Here is a 14,856-nt window from a genome sequence, read left to right as displayed (position 1 = left end):
GTGTAAAATCTCCGCACAAATACATTTCCGCTGCCCGCATGTCTTTTAATTTGGTGAGCGTTTCCTAAAAGTCCCCCGGAAACACGTCACGAATGAGCAGGACCCAGAGAAGCAGTTGTGTTTTCTTCCTAGTAATGTATGTACAGAGTGTTTTGAGAGCGAGATGAGTTCCGCGGGGATGTTCCAGACTCAGATCTCCGCGATCATGACCGTGCTGGCGAAGGCGGCGGTGGCGGAGATCAGTCAGCTGCTGGAGGAAGAGGCTGCTGCTCTTCATCAGGAGATCCGGAGGAGAAACGAGGAGATCCAGGGACTGAAGGCTCGACTGATGCTCACGGAGACTGAACTACAGAGAGTCACTGCGGAATCAGAGAGATGCTCCGTCGGCGTTCAGGTGGAGATCATGATGGACACGAGTGAGTATGAACTGGTTAATAATATCAAATAAAAACATCCAACTGTGTGTGTGTGTGTGTGTATATATATATATATATATATATAGAGTGAGTGAGTGAGTGAGTGTGTGTGTGTGTATAAATCAGTATATATATATATATATATATATATATATATATATATACTGATTTTAAATATGATTTACTATTCATTATATTTATATAATATTTGTTTTATATGTTAAAAGTCACCATGATATAAATATATATATTAGAGATGCACCGATAGCCGATTATTCAGAATGATATCGGCTGATGCCGATACCGATCGTTTAGTTTTTCTTAAGGAAAAAAAAATCTCTCCCAAATAATGTTGCATACTATACAGGGAACCTTCTCATTTGGTACACTACAATATTAAAGGTTACAACAGAGGTATTATATTCAGCTGGTGTTTATTTTCAGATATAACAATGATACTCAAATAATTTTTTAATAATTACACCGCTCAAAAATATTAAAGGAACACTTTGAAAACACATCAGATCTCAAAGGGGAAAAATATGCTGGAAATCCATACTGATATGGACTGGGTAATGTGTTAGGAACGAAAGGATGCCACATTGTTTGATGGAAATGAAAATTATCAACCTACAGAGGACTGAATTCAAAGACACCCCGAAAATCAAAGTAAAAATATGGGACAGCAGGCTAGTCCATTTTGCTGAAATTTCATTGCAGCAACTCAAAATGGTACTCAGTAGTTTGTATGGCCCCCACGTGCTTGTGCTGACAACATCGACGGATGGTGTCCTGGGGTATTTCCTCCCAGATCTGGACCAGGGCATCACTGAGCTCCTGGACAGTCTGAGGTGCAACCTGGTGGCATCGGGTGGACCGAAACATAATGTCCCAGAGGTGTTCTATTGGATTTAGGTCAGGCGAGCGTGGGGGCCATTCAATCAATTCCTTCATCCTCCAGGAACTGCCTGCATACTCTCGCCACATGAGGCCAGGCATTGTCGTGCACCAGGAGGAACCCAGGACCCACTGCACCAGTGTAGGGTCTTACAGTGGGTCCAAGGATTTCATCCCGATACCTAATGCCAGTCGCGGTTCCATTGTCTAGCCTGTAGAGGTCTGTGCGTCCCTCCATTGATATGCCTCCCCAGACCATCACTGACCCACCACCAAACCGGTCATGCTGAACGATGTTACAGGCAGCATAACATTCTCCATGGCTTCTCCAGACCCTTTCACCTCTGTCACATGTGCTCAGGGTGAACCCGCTCTCATCTGTGAAAAGCACAGACATGTCAATTCTGGTGTTCAATGGCAAATTACAATCGAGTTCCACAGTGCTGGGCCGTGAGCACAGGGCCCACTAGAGGACGTCGAGCCCTCAGGCCACCCTCATGAAGTCTGTTTTTGATTGTTTGGTCAGAAACATTCACACCAGTGGCCTGCTGGAGGTCATTTTATAGGTGCTCATCCTGTTCCTCCTTGCACAAAGGAGCAGACACCGGTCCTGCTGATGGGTTAAGGACCTTCTACGGCCCTGTCCTCTTGAGACTGTGCTGGGAGACACAGCAAACCTTATGGCAATGGCACGTATTGATGTGCCATCCTGGAGGAGTTGGACTGCCTGTGCAACCTCTGTAAGGTCCAGGTATTGCCTCATGCTTCCAGTAGTGACACTGACCCTAGCCAATTGCAAAACTTGTGAAAAACTGTCAGAAAAGATGAGTAGGGAAAAAAATGTCAGTGGCCTCTACCTGTAAAACCATTCCTGTTTTGGGGGTCTTCCCATTGTTGCCCATCTAGTGCACCTGTTGTTAATTTCATTAACACCAAAGCAGCTGAAACTGATTAAAAATCCCCTCTGCTACTGAACTGACCAGATAAACATCCCAGGAGTTTAACTGATTGATGCTATTCATATCAATCATGCTATTGATGTTATGATAAAAAAAAGTGTTCCTTTAATTTTTTTGAGCAGTGTATAATCAAACTATTCTTGCACCAATAATACAATTCATTGGCCTGATGATTTGATGTGTTAATGTGAAATTCAACTAATACTGACACATATACACCAATCAGGCATAACATTATGACCACCTTCCTAATATTGTGTTGCTCCCCCTTTTGCTACCAAAACAGTCCTGACCCATCGAGGCATGGACTCCACTAGACCCATGAAGGTGTGCTGTGGTATCTGCACCAAGATGTTAGCAGCAGATCCTTTAAGTCCTGTAAGTTGTGAGGTGGAGCCTCCATGGATCGGACTTGTTTGTTCAGCACATCCCACAGATGCTCCATTGGATTGAGATCTGGGGAATTTGAAGGCCAAGTCAACACCTCAAACTCGTTGTTGTGCTCCTCAAAGCATTCCTGAAAGATTTTTGCTTTGTGGCAGGGCACATTGGCCCGGTCCCAAATGCCGGGTAAAGTCCTCTGCGTAGCTCGCAGACTTGCGGGCTCAGCTGAAGTGCGCATCGAGGGCGCATAGCGGCCGCAAAGAGGGCGCTTGCGAGCACCCTTCTGAAACCTAAAATGATGAATGGGATACCCTACGGTCTTGTGGACTTGATGGACACGTGCTCGCGGCAGTCATTGTAAGTCCACAAGACCGAAAGTGCATATGAAGTGTGTCATTTGGGATTCAGAAATTATTCCTGCTGAAAGAGGCCAATGCCACCAGGGAGACCATTTTCATGAAAGGGTCTACATGGTCTGCAACAATGCTTAGGTAGATGGTACATGTCAAAGTAACATCCACATGGATGGCAGGACCCAAGGTTTCCCAGCAGAACATTGCCCAAAGCATCACACTGCCTCCGCCGGCTTGCCTTCTTCCCATAGTGCATCCTGGTGCCATGTGTTCCCCAGGTAAGGGCACACGCACCCGGCCATCCACGTGATGTAAGAGAGAATGTGATTCATCAGACCAGGACACCTTCTTCCATTGCTCCGTGGTCCAGTTCTGATGCTCACGTGCCCACTGTTGGCTCTTTCGGCGGTGGACAGGGGTCAGCATTCTGATACCTTTCTATCAGAACCAGCATTAACTTCTTGAGCAATTTGAGCTACAGTGGCTCGTCTGTTGGATCAGACCACACGGGCCAGCCTTCGCTCCCCACGTGCACCAATGAGCCTTGGCCGCCCATGACCCTATCGCCAGTTCACAACTGTTCCTTCCTTGTACCACTTTTGATAGCTACTGACCACTGCAGACCACCCCACAAGAGCTGCAGTTTTGGAGATGCTCTGACCCAGTCGTCTAGCCATCACAATTTGGCTCTTGTCAAACTCGCTCAAATCTTTACTCTTGCCCATTTTTCCTGCTTCTAACACATCAACTTTGAGGACAAAATGTTCACTTGCTGCCTAATATATCCACCCACTAACAGGTGCCGTGATGAAGAGATGATCAGTGTGATTCATTTCACCTGTCAGTGCTGATAATGTTATGCCAGATCAGTGTAGATTTTAGACCTGGAACTCTTTGTGTTGTAGAAGAATTTGAATTAAAACATCTTATTGACATATGACTTGTGTTTCTCGACAGGTGTAACGGCTCATTCTCAGGAAGTACAGGCTGAGAAGGTCATTGTGAAGGACCTCTCAGAGGAGAAACCTCACTTTTCACATGTGGCAAACATGAATTCACAGCAGCTGAAACAAGAAGAGTCCGTAACGCCACTGAAGGAACCTGTGGAAGAGGAGCTCGGCGGACTGGAGTTTAAGATGAAGATCGAACAGGTGGAAGAACTTGTGGATCAGACACTGAATCAAGTTCAGGCGGAGCAGAAGCGTGAAGGACAAAACAACTGCGATGATGGAAACTCTCGTTTATGGTGTTCAGGGAAAGCATTTGACCATCCGGAAAATCTTATGAAGTCAGAGCAACATTCCCAGAATTTAACAGATCCATATGTGATGATGGAGTATCCGATGACTGCGTCGACTCAGTCTGGTTTATTGGCTCCTGGTGGTGTTCTGGAGAATGAGAGCTTTGGCGCTGCAGACGTTAAGTACGACTTGAATCTTCAGGATTCCCACAGACGCTCAACCAGATCTGACTCGACGCCTTTGAACAGACTTCCATCCTCACATTCAAGCTCGTGTTTGCCCAAAACACTCACACGGAGGGCGTGTGCAAGCGAGCAGACGGGCCCCAAAACCTTCCGATGTGAGGAGTGTGGCAAGGGCTTCATGCAGAGGACGCGGCTCATAACACACAGACGAGTGCACACGGGTGAAAAACCCTTCCGGTGTGAGGAGTGTGGCAAGGGCTTCACGCAGAGAACGTGGCTCATAACACACAGACGAGTGCACACAGGTGAAAAACCCTTCCGGTGTGAGGAATGCGGCAAAAGCTTCACGGAGAGGAAGCGGCTGTTAACTCACAGACTAGTGCACACGGGCGAAAAACCCTTCCGGTGTGAGGAGTGCGGCAAAGGCTTCACGGAGAGAAAGCGGCTGTTGACTCACAGACTAGTGCACACGGGTGAAAAACCCTTCCGGTGCCAGCTGTGTGATAAGACCTTCTCCAGACAGGACAACTGTCTCAGACACATGCGCTTGCACAGCGGACAGAGATGATAAACGTGGACATGACCGCACTCACGCAAGGTTTTCCATATGTCTCAAAGTGAGATTTATACAAAGATATTTTTTTGCGCCATATCTTGGTTTTTGGAACCTTTTTTTCATTTAATTTTGGTGGCTTCTTTGCCCCAAGCCCCTGTTAATTTCCACCCCTGGTGAGTGATGGCGGAGAAAAAGAGCCGTGTCCTCTTCATTATGTAAGGCGCTTTTCAAATGAAACTGGTGAAACATAGCAAAAGCCGCTACTGGTGCAATGTCAAGTATAGGGATTGATCGTAGTTGATCCATGATCCGTACAGACCAGGTGATTCTGTCAAGTTTTTGCAAAGTTTAACCATCATAGAGGGAAAGTTTAGCATTTGCACGTGTTTTAGGTCCTGTCAGTATCTTGATTTCCTCTATGAAAACAATCACATGCTCTAGAACATTCCTGAGTGCCATAAATGTTCTTTTTCTAAAGTTTGTGTGCCTGTAACTCAAGAAGTATCGAAGATATCTCAGTATGATTTTACATTCTGGTTCTTGGCAAACTTTTCTTTTGGTATGTTCATTTTTAAGGCCCTATATGTTTCAATCCCGTAGATATGGTAATCTCAATGCAGCTCCATGTGCAAATTGTTGAATTTTAACCATTTTTAATGGTCGTAAACCAAATGTAAGTCACTTTTCATACAGTTTATACTTACTGCTTTTAAAGGGGAATGTCTGAAGAATAAATATTGAAACTAGAAATGCATCTTGTTTCTCTCTATCAAAACAATTGTATAGAACATTCCTGTCTGAGTGCCACTGAAATGGTCAAGTTGAGGCACATTAACTTGCTCTTAGTATTCTGTTCATAAAATTCTAGATTTTAATCCATTTCAGAGATATTTGGAAGAAGGGATTTTGTTATTTTTAACAGCTTCTGAAGCTACCAAGAGTTCGAATCATAACTACATGTTGTAAACAAGTTTCATGCCTCCAAACACATTGTATTCACATCAGTAAACCACATTTGGCCTCACCTGGATTGTTTAATTATTACAATTTCCTTTTGTTATAACATTTGGTGGAATCACTGATAATATCTCAAACTTTGAAACATTAAAGGGTTACTGTTCTTATTGGCATTTATGTGGTCATAACTGGATAAACACAAAATCACATTTGGTTTTCAACCATTGAAAATGGATAGAATTCAACAATTTGAACATGGAGCCGCATTGAGATCCCAATATCTCTGGAATTGAACCATATTGGGCCTTAAAAAAAAGAAGATTCCAAAAGAGAAGTTTATAAAGAACCAGAATTTAAAATCATATTGAAATATCTTTTATACTTTTTGAGTTACAGGCACACAAACTTTGGAAAAAGAACATTTATGGCACTTGGGCAGGAATGTTCTACGCAATGGTTTTGATAGAGGGAAATGAGAGACAGTTGTAGTTTGAATGTTATTTGTTCTTCAGACATTCCTCTCTAAAAGAAAAAAGTGACCCACATTTGGTTTTTGACCATTGAAATGTGTACAATTCAGTAATTTATGGTTGCAGAATGTGGTTCGCATGTTTTAATAACTGCTCATCCATCCGTGGAAATTTTGCCTCTTAAATCTGCCTTGATTCTTCTGAAACATACAGCAAAAATAATACTGTCTCTTTTTACTCCAGATAACACATTTGCAACATTCTAGTGGTTTCCGTCCGTTGCACTTGGAAGTTTCATTGTACATGAATATTTAATGAGGGTAGTGCTGTTGAGATTATGATTGGTTGTCTTTAACTAAACGTTTTTATATGTATCATTTTGTGCCTCAGTTCAGAGTCGGCTGTGTTTAAACTAGCGGTTTCAAATTGCAGTTGCAAAACTTTGCTTAACCCAGACTTAAAAAATGTCCAAGATTTTTTAAAGTTAAGTTAACCCAGGGTTAAGTGCAGTGTGAGCAACTGATCCATTGAGCGACGCTGACGGTTTGAATACATTTACCTGCTGATTGATGCATTTCTGCAGTTGAGCTGTGCTATTTATGATTTTTAATGTGCATTCTTTCCACATTTACATTTCTGCATCACATTTTTTTCCTCATTAAACACTCTTATATTCAAATTGAACGGACTTAACAGCTTCATTTCTGTTCATGACTGTCTTAATGGGTATATTCATGTACCAATGTGAGAAAAATACACACACATATATATGTATATATATATGTATATATGTATATAGGCTATGATTTTGAATATTATTTAAAATGTTATTTTGTACATAATCCAACATTATGAAATGACCATTTCAAAGAGAACTAAGTTTTAGATTGTGGGAGTTAAATGGGTTGCAAATTTGATTTCATGTTTTTTATTTTTAAAAACAACCAAAATAAATAATCAGGTTAAAATAAGTTGGGTTATTTTTTCTTATTTATGTATTTATTTTTACACATTCATTTATTTAGTGGCAAAATATTTTAATAACAACCAACCAAGATTATTTAATTTTTCTTCTTTAAACAGTGTTTTACAGGTTCAAGTTAATGATATTTAATTGTCAGTGATTATTTGGTGGTTTTATTTTTATGATAATAACAACCAGCCAGCAAAAGTCAGATTTGTTTTCTTATTTATTTACATTTATTGATTTATTTAGTGGCAATTTATTAAATAACCATCCAGGTTTTTTTATTTATTTATTTATTTATTTAGTGACAAATAAGTCAAGTAATTTTTTTCTTATTTATTTACATTTAATTTTTTTTTTTTTTTTTTTTTTTTTTGGTAAATAACCAGCCAGCCAGCAAAAAACTTTTTTTTCTTACTTATTTATTTGCATTTATTAATTTTATTTAGTGGCAACATTTTTTTTGTAAATAACCAACCAGCAATAAGTCAGATAATTTTTTTTCTTATTTATTTATTGTCCTAAAACAGTGTTTTACAGTTTCAAGTTCATGATATTTAATTGTCCAAGTTTTATTATAGAAGACATTTTCACAACGTCTCCTCGGAGCTTCCCATCTGGAGCTGAACCGAGTGACGGCGTGACGGACTGAGAGCGAGGGAGGCTGGGATCGGCTCTCTGCACACGGAAACATTCACACCGGAGCCAACGGGAAGAGGAGGCAAGAAGCTGCTGTGAGCCTGAGATCTCAACTGCTCTCTCGACTTCTTCTTGTTCCCCGTATGGAAGTCGTGAAGCCTGTCAGGAGGAGCCAGAAACAACGAACTGGTTCTGTATATGGAAGGGAACCTGGACACCTCCTGGTGTAAGTGAGTGTCCGAGCTGGAGAGCGTGAGTTTGAGGGACGGCGGCTGAAGGAGATCCGGTAATGTGCTTCTTCTGCTCTGCAGCCGCTCTGATGGATTCCTGCATCCTGTTCCTGCAGCTCTGAGCTTGAAATCTGCTTTCTCCGATTGAAAACATCTGCTAAGTGAGTGTTTGTCCTCATTTTCCTCTTTCACAGCTTCTTCTAGGCTCTTCTCGTAGGTCTGGCTGAGATGCGCAAGGTTTTGGATGGCCAGCCACGGCTCTGAGTGCAACCGCTGGCGGCTCTTGCTTCGCGGAAGCACTGGAGAACCACCTGCTCGAAAATTGAAGATGTTTTCACCGTCAGAGTTCGGAGAGTTTGTCTTCAGCTCGATGTCCGAGGGTGACATGCAGGAGACGGGCGAGGTGTCGGGCGACGGGGGAACGTTCAGATAGCGGCGTGTCACGCTGCTGCCGTCGCAGCTGAGATCTGTGGCTATGATAATAATGTCACGTCCTCTGGCTCTGCAGGCGTCCAGCAGCACCGTCAGCGTGTCCTGATCATGCGCGTTGATCGCGTAAACGAGGGCCGACGCTCCGGAGTAATCCTCCATACTGGGATCAGCACCTGCTGCGATCAGAGCGGCCGCCACCTCTGCTCCGGCCCGCTCCATGCAGGCGTACATCAGAGCCGTGCGGCCCGTCTTGTCCTGGATGTTCGGGTCGGCCTGGTTACTAAGAAGAAACTGAATTAATCTCAGCATCGTGTTTCCAGATTGATCGGTGCGGAGAGCTCTGCAGGCGGCCAGCAGCGGCGTCTCTCCTCTCTGGTTCCTCTCGTTGACCTGAGCGCCTCCTTCCACCAGCAGACGAACTAAGCGCAGTTTGCCCAGCTGAGCGGCGGTGATGAGCGGACTCCCGTCCATCAGGTAACCCGCCGGCTCCGTCATGCCTGGAGTCAAATTCACAGACATCAGTTCAACTTCAACTGCTCAATATCAAATCAACACTATGGAAGCACATCTCCGCCACATTAGAAAAACATCATGCCAAAAATCAAGTCATAATTATGCGAAAAAGTCAAAAAAAGTCGAAATTGACAGTCAAAATGACAATTATGTGAAAAAGTCGAAATTGACAAAGTAAAAAATTACATACTAAGTTATAAATATGCAATAAAGTCGAAATTATGACAAAAAGTCGGAATTGACAAACTAAGTCATAATTATGAGATAAAAGTAGAAATTATGTTATAAAAGTCAAAATTGACATGTCTTAATTATGTGAAAAAGTCAAAAATTACATACTAAGTCATAATTATGCGATAAAAAAGTACAAATTAACAAAAAGTCAAAATTGACATTAAGTCATAATTATGTGAAAAAAGTAGAAATTGACAGTCAAAACTGACGTCATGCGATAAAGTAGAAATTAACGTCAAAATGACAATTATGTGAAAAATTCGAAACTGACGTAAAAGTCAAAAATTACGTACGAAGTCATAAATATGCAATAAAGTCGAAATTATGACAAAAAGTCGGAATTGACATACTAAGTCATAATTATGAGATAAAAGTACAAATTGACATAAAAAGTCAAAAATGACGTCATAATTATGCGATAAAGTCGAAATTGACATAAGTAAAAAATTACATACTAAGTCATAATCATAATAAAAAAGTTGAAATTATGACAAAAAGTTGGAATTGACATACTAAGTCATAATTATGTGATATTAAGTAAAAAAATTGACATAAGTCGGTATTGACATACTAAGTCATAATTGTTATATGAAAAATTTAAAATTATGACATGGTCCTAATTGACAAAGATTAAAAATGATGACATTCAAGTCATAATTTCTACTTTTTACATCATAATTATATTCCTGCTCTTTATATTATGTGATGTAGGATTTTTTTTTAACTAAACTTTGTTTCACTCAAAATCTCATCACATTATGGGAGAAAAATGGTTAAAATTGAATCAAATTTTGATTTGATTGATTGAGGAAAAAATCATCTAAAAAATGATGGAAGAACTTTGGGTTTGAGTGACTTTCAAACCGTATTCAACAGAGGTCATTATGAAAATAAAATGACATAAATGTCATAATTATGAAATAAAAAGTCAATTATGAGGAAAAGTTAAAATTATGACAGACAGACATGAGAAAAAATCAAAACTGACAGTCATAAGTAAAAAGTCATAGTTGTGAGAAGTCAAAATTATGACATACTAAGCTAGAATTATAATATAAAATAAAAAGTCCAAATTTATATATTAAAAATTTAGAAATTATGAGATACTGTCATTTCATAGTCATAATTGTGAGAAAAAGTCAAAATTATGACATTAATTTTGACTTTTTATGTGTGAATTATGATTACCAAAGCATGATTTTTTTTTTTGTCTTGTGCAGCAGAAATGGGCTTCCATATATTTTCATTTGAAACCATATACCATCATTAAAAGTAAAGATTAATCTGACTATATTAACCCAGCAGCTCATCTGACACGCGTATGAACTGCTACAGTGTGTTCAAAGGGTTAAATGATCTCTCTGACTGAAATGTCGAAGGTCAGCACAACAAAAGCGTCAGATCGCCTTCATCTCTATAGGAGTGCGCTCTATTTTCAGACTCAACAGAGCTTGAAAGAACACTGAGTTACCAAACATGTTCTAGTTCATGATCATCTCTCAATACAAATCTTCCATGTTGGGCAGAAGTGTGTTACACTGTAATTAAAACCTGTGAAGCTGTTTATTTAATCACTTATTTACTTGATAATCAGATAATAATTGTGCAGTTTAAAATTCAATCACAATTTGCCAAAGAATATAAAAACTCTGTTGTAAATGACACAAATATAATCAGAAGTCTTCCTAAAGGAAGGTTTGGGTTTAATCAGACGGCATTATTATATTATATTATATTATATTATATTAAAAAATATAAATATTTTCACAGCATCAAAGTTAATCATATGGGCCTGTTTTATAATAATTTTTATCATTACATTATATACAAATAACATATTAGGCTTACACTGTACATGAACAAAATATAATTAAATCATTAATCACAATTATTTGTATTATCAGCACAAAGTTCATGATCATGACAGGCCTGATCGCTACATTTTAGCATGTATTCATAAATCATGTATTGATTACAATGTACAACTGATCATTTTTAAAGTAATAATATATGAAATAGTATATTAATTTTATTGTTATTTACCTGCAGATTTGGCTGAGATGATCGTCTGACACGAGCTGCAGCTGCTGAAATGAAGAGAGAAACAGTGAACAAGACCAATGTGTTTGTGTAGGTGAAGCATCAGTTTCACCCTGACGTGTGTGTGTGTGTGTGTGTGTGTGTGTGTGCATGACTGGATGAACACACACATCAAGCATACCTTTAGTCATTCACCTTCAGAGTATCAGGCTTTATTGGGCACTTTTGGCCCTCTAGCGGTTAAAAAACAAAACTGCATGTATTTTGCAGAAGAACATTGTTCTGGTTGTTTTCAGTTCTGCGTGACTGCTGATGAATATGACTCTCCTGCTGCTCATAAAACTCATAAAACTACTATCCTACTGCTCGAGAACCAGCTCTGAAATATAAACACTTATAATAGGCTTACCATAGTGAATCAGGGTAAGACAAAAACATGTTTTGGAAGGATTGGGGATGTATTGATTCATTATTTAAACTGTGTTCATTTTGAGCAAAAAGTACATAGTGTACTTTTAATAAATCATATCTAAATAAATCTTACTACAGATCTTACAGCAGATTAAATATAGGATACAGATGATTTCCAGACTTTGTGTTCAGTAAGTTTATTCATGTATGTTTATGAATAAATTCTACAACATATTTTCATTGAAGTTCTGTTTCTGAAGCAAATACTGTAAGAGTGATTACACATTTTAATTTTTTATTGAATTAAGAGAATTTATTTGAATGTCTGATTCTGTTTAATCAGTTCACACTGTTCATTTTCCTGATGCAAAATAGTCTGTCATTACCAAAATTGTTTCTATTGGTATTCTATAAGAAGTTTACAGAAACTTGATCAAATAGAATCAAATATACAGTTTTGTTGCAATTTATACAGGAGTGTGTTTTGTTCTTTCCCTCTTAAAAAAGGTTCGATGGGGTTCTAGACGTCTAGGGTTCTTGACTCCGTTTTAAATGTCTTAAATGATTGCGTAATACATTCATGTTTAACAGGTTGTTAGCGGCCTTTTGTATCCATTCGTTTTCTTCTTCTTCATCCGTTCGAGTCTATGGCGGCCCATAGAACCACATGGTAAAAAGTTCCTAAATTTGGCACACGGATAGAGGACAGTCTGAACATTAACCACACCAATTTTGGAGTCTTAAACTCAATCCCTCTAGCGCCACCAACTGTCCAAAATTTCTCTTACTTTTATGCTAATAACCGTAAGGGCTAGAAACGAAATTATTTTCTCCTCTGATTCCATGACTTAAGACGATTCGATTACACGTCATTTTACGTCATGAAAAACCGACTTTTTCGAACTACTCCTAGACGGTTCTAGGCAAAAAAAGTATCAAAACTTTTTGATAAACCCAACCGTTTTCAAATAACGCGCAAACTAAATTGACGAAGACCGTGTCAAATTGAACATGAGACTATATCTCTGCAACACTTTAACATATTTAGACCAAATTTGGTACATGTCATCACAAGCATGACCTAATGTTACATGCTGCATTTCAGCACAGCGCCACCTACTTGCCAGGAGATGCTTATAACTATTAATTAGATGATATAAATATTAACAAGATAGCTAAAGTTAAAAACTATTTTGCTTACAACTTCTGAACAGCCCCAAAAAACTGCTCTCTTTTGATTCAGTTCAGCATACCGAGTAGAACGATACCCAGTTTTCTCATATCGGCCATTCTGGGTGTCGGCCATCTTGAATTTTGCTGTAAAATGTACTTTATGAACACTTTAGCATATCATTGCGAAACTCGGTATGTGTCATCGGGACCATGCCCTGAAGGTACTCAAAAAGTTTCAGAACAGTGCCACCTTTTGGGCAAAAATTATAATGACATTTCAAAAAATGCTAATAGCTTTTGATTAATTTTCCCTATTTTAATTAAACTGGTCTTGATAGATTCCTTGAGTTATGCCATTTTGTCCGCCATTTTGAATTTCTACTTTTTAAACTCCTACACCATTGGTCCGATTTTCACCTAAATATTCTGGGCTTTGTACGTGTCACTGGCTCCTCACTCTGACCACACAACATCAATTTAGCAACAGCGCCACCTATTGATCAAAAGTGATATGCAATTTAATCATATTACAAGTGATTGTATTTGTGATTTTTCAGCCATTTTGACAAAAATAATCTAAAAATATCTTTAATTGCTGATCGTTTCAGTTGCTCAGAAGCTCCCAGCCATGTGTCTACGACTCATCATGCTTTTTTGTGCTTGGCCCCGATAATTGCTGCATGTAGCTGTATTTTCTTTTTCTTTTTTTCTAATAATAAAGTATGTTTATAAGCGGTTTCATTCATAAAATGATCCCATGATGAAGCGCCTGATGGAACTCTTTAAGGTTTCTTCTTTTTTAAAGGTGATCCCTGTAATAAAGGTGTTTAAGGGCTTTTGTTGTCTGTCACTATGTGTAAAATGATGAATATTGCAGTATATACGTTGTTAGAAACACTTCTGCATGCTTCTTTAATAGCAGTACTGTTACAGAGGTAATTATATGAACAAAAACAGTTCAAGGGGAAGTTAAGGGGAAGGGTGTTTATCTGCTCAACACCATCAGTAATTTTCCACTGCCTTTCTGAAAACCTTGAGTTTCTAGACCATTCTTGTACTCTCTGATTGTCCTTCACTAACTTGGTACATTTCCACTGTCTCCAAGTGCTTTGGAAAATTTCCTTGGACTCTGCTGAGTCACAACACCTTCCTATCTGTTTCAAAAAGTGTTTGTCCTTGTCTAGGGCTGGATGACCAGATATTTTTGTGTTTAAGACATTAAGAACAGTGCATTGAAATTCTGCACTTCTGATGTGAGGGTTACTTAAAAGTCCTGCTGAGAAATGATTTTCTCTCAGCATTAATATATACTAGGATGCATGCGTTATGCATGTCATTTATTTATCCATATTAAGTAGTCTAATCGAGCATCTGCATCTATACAGCATTAAATGCAGATTTCATGTGTGCATCTTACAGTACTGATTGTTCCATTTTATCCATCCACCGCACGCGCGGATTAGTTTTGTCTTACAGACGCCAGAATCATAAATCCTCACATTTCGGTCCACGAGTCGAAAAATCGAGAAGGTTTTGGTAACTCCGCCTCCGCGCGATAAAGTGAGACTGTGGCATGCGACACATAATGACCAAATGCAGAACCGTAGAGATGTTCGTCACAGCGATGCGAGAACAGTAGCGCGAGACCAGCAGCCTCAGACCGGTGTTGGGGTGGAGCTCATGCCTTATAGTTATAGTGAAGGGTGTGGTTAGTGGTTGGGGCGGGATACGCGATAGTCAGCGGGTTTAAACCTGCCGTCCTCAGACTGCTGTGACGTAGTTCTGCGGTTCTGCAGTTA

At 39.5% G+C, this 14,856-nt stretch overlaps 3 protein-coding genes and 1 long non-coding RNA gene across 11 annotated transcripts in view; 2 read left to right on the top strand and 2 right to left on the bottom strand.

Annotated features, from left to right (window-relative positions):
* mau2 (MAU2 sister chromatid cohesion factor) overlaps nucleotides 1-14,856 on the bottom strand; it is a 266,008-nt gene that overhangs the window by 78,891 nt on the left and 172,261 nt on the right. The gene's annotated exons all lie outside the window — the stretch shown is intronic.
* LOC127496549 (zinc finger protein 287-like) lies at nucleotides 16-7,102 on the top strand. The gene is made up of 2 exons (XM_051864240.1): nucleotides 16-416; nucleotides 3,967-7,102. The coding sequence occupies exons 1-2, from the start codon at nucleotides 164-166 to the stop codon at nucleotides 5,001-5,003; spliced, it is 1,290 nt and encodes a 429-aa protein (XP_051720200.1). The 5' UTR covers nucleotides 16-163; the 3' UTR covers nucleotides 5,004-7,102.
* Nucleotides 7,879-14,610, bottom strand: LOC127496455 (ankyrin repeat domain-containing protein 34B). 2 transcript variants are annotated; one of them, XM_051864233.1, is made up of 3 exons: nucleotides 14,475-14,610; nucleotides 11,477-11,520; nucleotides 7,879-9,183 (listed from the first exon to the last, which is right to left on the bottom strand). In XM_051864233.1, exons 1-3 carry the CDS (start codon nucleotides 14,498-14,500, stop codon nucleotides 7,976-7,978), a joined length of 1,278 nt encoding a protein of 425 aa, XP_051720193.1. In that variant the 5' UTR covers nucleotides 14,501-14,610; the 3' UTR covers nucleotides 7,879-7,975. The 2 variants fall into 2 exon arrangements, with proteins under 2 accessions (XP_051720193.1, XP_051720192.1); XM_051864232.1 differs by lacking the exon at nucleotides 14,475-14,610 and having other exon boundaries at nucleotides 11,477-11,645.
* On the top strand, nucleotides 9,011-12,118 carry LOC127496791 (uncharacterized). Its single transcript, XR_007925369.1, has 2 exons — nucleotides 9,011-9,160; nucleotides 11,483-12,118. It is a non-coding gene; the product is annotated as an uncharacterized LOC127496791 (long non-coding RNA).

Source organism: Ctenopharyngodon idella, chromosome 2 (genome assembly GCF_019924925.1).
Source record: "Ctenopharyngodon idella isolate HZGC_01 chromosome 2, HZGC01, whole genome shotgun sequence".
Lineage (NCBI taxonomy): Eukaryota > Metazoa > Chordata > Actinopteri > Cypriniformes > Xenocyprididae > Ctenopharyngodon > Ctenopharyngodon idella.
This window is presented reverse-complemented; position numbering and strand designations above follow the sequence as displayed.